The 5,569-nt window shown below is 40.6% G+C and overlaps 1 protein-coding gene across 2 annotated transcripts; it reads left to right on the top strand.

Moving 5' to 3' along the window:
• Window positions 1–739: 739 nt before the first annotated feature.
• LOC5506473 (brain-specific homeobox protein homolog) lies at window positions 740–5,162 on the top strand. Of its 2 annotated transcripts, XM_032374853.2 has the most exons (3): window positions 740–1,319; window positions 3,379–3,423; window positions 3,939–5,162. In XM_032374853.2, the coding sequence occupies exons 1-3, from the start codon at window positions 1,043–1,045 to the stop codon at window positions 4,277–4,279; spliced, it is 663 nt and encodes a 220-aa protein (XP_032230744.1). In that variant the 5' UTR covers window positions 740–1,042; the 3' UTR covers window positions 4,280–5,162. The 2 variants fall into 2 exon arrangements, with proteins under 2 accessions (XP_032230744.1, XP_032230745.1); XM_032374854.2 differs by lacking the exon at window positions 3,379–3,423 and having other exon boundaries at window positions 765–1,319.
• The last annotated feature ends 407 nt before the right edge of the window (window positions 5,163–5,569 follow it).

The raw sequence follows: 5,569 nt of genomic DNA, 5'->3' as shown, positions 1-5,569 counted from the left end.
GTAACACTAATGAAATCTACATGGCCTCTTAGGACCATTTTCTTCCGCTAAACTGTGAGTTTATGCTTTCGCTCGAGTGTATTACAAACGTGAGCCTCAAATTAACACGAGTGCTTTGGCTCGTAAAATGGTCGCAATTGAGAGACAATTGCTTAATGGCAGTGGATAAATAGCTTTTGGCGGTGTATTTGATGGGGGGCAACTGCTCTTCTGTGAATAAACACGGCAGAAGGCTGACCAAGCCGACACGTCAAAATCTCAATTTCATGGCATGTCTTTACATCTTAGCAAGTAGGCTATTCTGTTTACTCTTTTGTACAAATTAGCCATGAAAGTCCTTTTAAACTGCCTGGTAATTGAATGAGTTTACTGCTTTGTTTCGTCCCACAAAGAACAGAAAGCAAGCCCCCTTCAGTTGAGATGTCGCCCTAAAAAGCTGTTTCGAATTTCCATTTTCTTAACTCTCCTACATTGTTTTTCCCCTTTCTTTATCATTTTAATTTTCTCAAACAACGAGCTCGGCACAGTCACAAGCTTATCTTGACTTTTGTATTTTGTGTTTTAATAGTAAACTGAATTCCTGTTTCGATTATCTTGCGATAATGAGACTAATTGACACCCTTTGGCTGAATAATACGGACTAATTGTGTAATAGTCTCAATTAATTTATGTACCATACAAGGGGTGGTCAAAATTATCCAGTCGGATTAACGAATGGAATTCCTTTATCCTCTGTGACTGCCGAACAATAACATATCGGACAGCTCCATGGATGCATTTTCCGTAACACGCAATTTTCGAGCTTTAGGAATTACGCTAATAAGCCGTGTATATGGAGCACAAACAAGAAAACCCCTTCAACTGTCACTTGGCTTGTCAATCAAGCGGCTCGCTGTCTTCTGAGTGGTTTCGTCGGAAACAATGAGAACAAATAGCTGTGCCATCTGCTAAACGGGCCTTAGTACCTTCAGATACCGATGAGTACTGCGCGCGCGCCAGTTATTACCAGAGCTGACAGCGGAAAGGGAGCTCAGCGTGCAACATGTATTTCCAAGACCCACTGATGTACTACCATCCTCAACAACCTTCCTACGCCTTCCCGCCTCACAATCCGATGCTCCAGCGAAGCCCTATGCCTCCGAATAATCGTTCCTCTTTTCTCATCGACGACCTGTTACCTCCAAGACGTGACCAGTATATGATGCAGCGGCAGGGTACATTTCCCGAGCCTACACCAGTGGTCACAAGTGGTCCATCTCTCAAGTTCAGTATGCACTCAATTCTATCACGGGCCCGCGATGAAACTCCAGTATTTCAAGGTAAACTCCGTTCGTTTACTTAAACTCTTCTCTCTAGAGCCCCTGCTCGACAGCCATCACCAGCTCATAAAGCTTATACCCACTCTAAGCAACTCTTACACGACATACAACTAACTGAAGCTTCTTCAATTGAGCTTTAATAAGCGCGCGCACGAAGTGTAGTTCTGTAGGCATATGTGTTTTCTTGAGTTTCGAACCTTCCAACCTCAGTCTGATTTTTCTCTCCTTTGGCAGTTGGCACTCTGAGTGGCGGTGGTCTGGTCGCATTTGTTGATTTGTTTATCAATGAAATATTTTCTTTGCGCTGTCCCAAATGCACCCGTATCGAGTGGTAAGCGCTAATTTTATAAGTGATATTTCCACCTCGGGTTATTTCCTTTATTGGCCTTTTCAAACTTAATTTCCATTTAACGGGATCTTAATTGGAGAGCGATACCCGTATGGATGAATCGCCTTAGTACAGATTTGCACCATAATTCCTATTTTTACTATCCATCCGCCATCTCCCCGCGTCACTTTGACTGCAATTTCGAGGAGTTTTGAGGCAATTACTAACCACAAGTATAAAAATGCCTTGGCTTATAGCTTTTATGGTGTCAAAATACAAGAGTGCATAAACATGAATTGCCTTTGCATCGTTAGCTATATCAGTGGAACTGAGTGCGCACGAGAACATATAAGAGCTGTACAGTATTTTGACAGTCCGTCTTCTGTCAAAAGGAACCTTTTGACTCCGGTAGCACTTTCACGCGCGACATTAAACCATAAATATAACCACATCCTGAAGATGACTTTTTTTTATTATCCCACCAAGAGAAAAAAAATAGCATTTTGGGTATAGAGAGCTTGTAGAAAAGATTATGATGTTTAGAAAATTACGCGCAATCATTGTACAAGCCATAGGTACTCCCCACACAGAACTCTTAAATTGGCTTCGGCGAATTACTTTATCGTAAAGTTTGAGAATTCTAATGAGAAGGGAGGGAGAGCGGCATCTCTAGGATAATGGTTTATCTCGTAGAGGAAGTGTGCGACTAAGAGCTTGCCCCGTCTAACGGCCACCGACATAGTCATCCTCGCGAACAGCAAACTCGACGTCTACTCGCTTCTCTTTCGTCCTCTAAAAACATGCTGTATTTTTGGTGCGTATTTCAAGTGGCGCATACGCGGCAAGCATGCGAGCCGAGTCCTTCATTAGATCTTCATCATCTTTTGGATTTAAGTCTTATAGAGATCCAGCGATAAAAGCGAAGAAAAGGCACGGCGCCTATCATTCTACGGATTCACCGCGCAAGAGAGTTATCTGATTCTTAACGAATTGAAGCGTAGCCCTGTTTATACTTTGCAGTTATTGTTATGGAAGCCTTTGAAAACCAATTACGCCCCGACAATTACAAGATCCTCGTTGAAACGGTCCGGGTTGAGTGCCCGACTCGCTGTATCAAAATACCATATCCTCACTTCTATTCCACAGGATGTAGTTTTACATTTTGATAGGATTAAACATTTGAGTTAGTATTCGACGCTCGAAGCTTTTTATCAACGCGTTTGAGTTTTGACGTCTTTCGCGCGCCAAGTTTCATTCAGCTTTGCAGGCTTAGTGCAAAATTGTTGTTTCTCCAAAGAAGAATCTCTTGAAGAGCGTTTTCGAGAAAAACACTTAAGGCATTGTGAGAAAAGAATAGAAGAGCTTCAGATCTTGGGAGAACATGTGCTGCAAGAAGTCTTTTCTTTCACCTGTAGGCAGTATCATTTTACAGCACCAGTCAGTCGCTCCGTGCGCACCCCTTCTTCTCTCTAAGACCTCCTCAGCTGCCATAGAATCACAAAGGAGCCATCCACCACACACTACACAATTCCTCATGCTCGCATGATGCGCAATTTAAATGAGAGCAGATTTTTTACTGCGTAATAAACGCCATATCTCCATAGTCTTTCTTCAAATACTTGCTCTCTAAACATCACAAGCCTTTAGCGTAAATAGTTATAGACATTTCCATGGCCTTTTAGGTTATTTTTCTACAAAACTGAACCCTTTTAATTTTGTTTTTCGTTTTAGGAGTCTTTCTGTCAATTACTGGTTACGCTAGTCTGATTAACTTTGGTATGTTCTCACGTTCAAATGGGACTTCTGCTTGTGCTCTGCGCAATTATTCCGAGTTCAAACTAGACCTTTATCGGTTTAAAAATAACATTATACAGTACAACAAAAATCTTTCCTTTTTACAATGACGAAAAAACACTGCCTCCATTTGTTTTTTTTTTTTTGCCTGATTTTTGCCATTAAACTAGCGTACGCAGATCTTTGCTTTATATAAGCATAGCCATATAGGGCTATATGAAACGTGCGATTTCGCCTTTTAGCGCTTACATAGAATGCTCAAAGTGTGCATCTTTTTTCATTATACTTTTAATCGAAACGAAGACGTCCCGTACAGAATATCAGATATATTACATTCAAACGGCATTTATAATTTTACCAAACTGTGAATATAGCATAGACATAGGTGATGTGTACCAAATGTGTTCTTTTTTCTAGACTGGATTGCCAAGCATTAAAGAAATAAATGAGCGTGTCAAGTAAGCTCGATTTTAACAAGAAAAATATTTATTTCACAGACCCGAGCCCTGAAATAATCAGCCAGTTGCCCGTTTACTTTCGCGTTAAGCCAACTTTGAGGACGCCTTGCGGACGACGTTGCCGTAAATCAAGAACAGTATTCACAGATTTGCAGCTCAGAGTGCTAGAAAAGACATTCTCCGAGCAAAAATACTTGGACACTTCGAGTCGTTCTAAGCTCGCGCAAACTCTGGGCTTAAATGAGACGCAAGTTAAGACGTGGTTCCAAAACCGACGCATGAAATGGAAAAAAGAGACTGGTAAGGATGAAGAGGACGTGGGAGACAAGGACAAGCCTCTGGAAGACACCAAAAAAGATGATAAATCCAAGAATAACTAATATTTTATATAGTGGATCCTCACGACTTGGGTGTGGTTTAGAAGTGAGCCGTTTAAGAAGACGGGCTTCTTTTGGCTTGTTTGATTGGGACTTGTTCCAAGAACAATGGTGTGTTTGACTGATTCAAGCACATAAAAAACTCCTAGAGAGAAACTGGTTTTTGTTTAGATGATAAACGTCTTGGTTTTTTGCCTTTGTCTACAATAGACATTTACCCATAAAAAGAAAGGACAAAAGAATGATTTTATTGCTTTATTTTCCCTGTCCTAGTTTTGACAATCTCTCGTATTTCAATGGTGAAAAGAAATTTCCTGCAAACCATGCGTGTTGCTGCCATATGTCTCATTTTGTTGCGTTTCGGAGAGCGTTTTGTTGGGGGCTAGTGAAAGCGATGCGTGTGGGGTCCAGAATGACATTTAAATGGGATAATGGCCAGGACATGCGGACTCTAATGGTGGCCATCGCTTCTCCACCGTAAACATGCCCGCCACCTTAAAATGACAATACGTTCCGAAACTCGAATGACCCCGCGAAGTCCTCTCGCGAAAACCAAACATAGCATTGATCCCTCGCGTAACAAGGGATTACGGTCAAGCTTGGCTAACACATTAGACTTGGCCTAGCGAGGATTAGAAACGCTAGAAGAACAATGAGAACTACCCGCTTTAGGGCGTGAATCTTGTACATAAGAGGGCCTAAAAGTGACCTTGCATCTTTAAAAACACGAATGTCTATTATAAGCCTTAAAATAATTAATAGTCTTAAATGTAAGATTGTTTTTAAAGTGTACAAAGAGTATTTTTATCCATCTTCCACCTATCTACCATGTAAAACAGAGTATTGTGTGGTTTATTTACAAATAATGAAAGGAATGTTTCTTAAATATTGTGCATTTTGTTGTGAGGGCGTATTTTTCTTTCTGGAGAAAACAAAGAAGAAGTGAAGTATGGTCTTACAAACATTGGTTAGATTTCGCTTTCAAAACTTTACGTACATCGAATTCTTTGGATATAAAAAAGTCAGACTACTATAGAACCCACGAAATCATCAAATTGTGAAAATAATTCGTCTAGATTAAAAAATCTTTGACAAAAGTTCTTAAACAAATGTCGTTCACGTTCTCATTTTACAATCTCTTCCGTCCTCTTTGACATGAAGACAGTTCTTAGTTCCTCTTGGCTCGCCTTTTGTGTGCTTTCCTCTCGAAAAAGCGCAGATAAAGTTTGCCTATGCCAATACATAAGCTCACAAGTAGTTGTTAGAAACTCAAGAACATTGACCTACTGTCGA

Source organism: Nematostella vectensis, chromosome 4 (assembly GCF_932526225.1).
Source record: "Nematostella vectensis chromosome 4, jaNemVect1.1, whole genome shotgun sequence".
Taxonomy (NCBI): Eukaryota; Metazoa; Cnidaria; class Anthozoa; order Actiniaria; family Edwardsiidae; genus Nematostella; species Nematostella vectensis.
The sequence above is the reverse complement of the archived record's forward strand: the minus strand, read 5'-3'. Positions and strand labels throughout refer to the sequence as shown.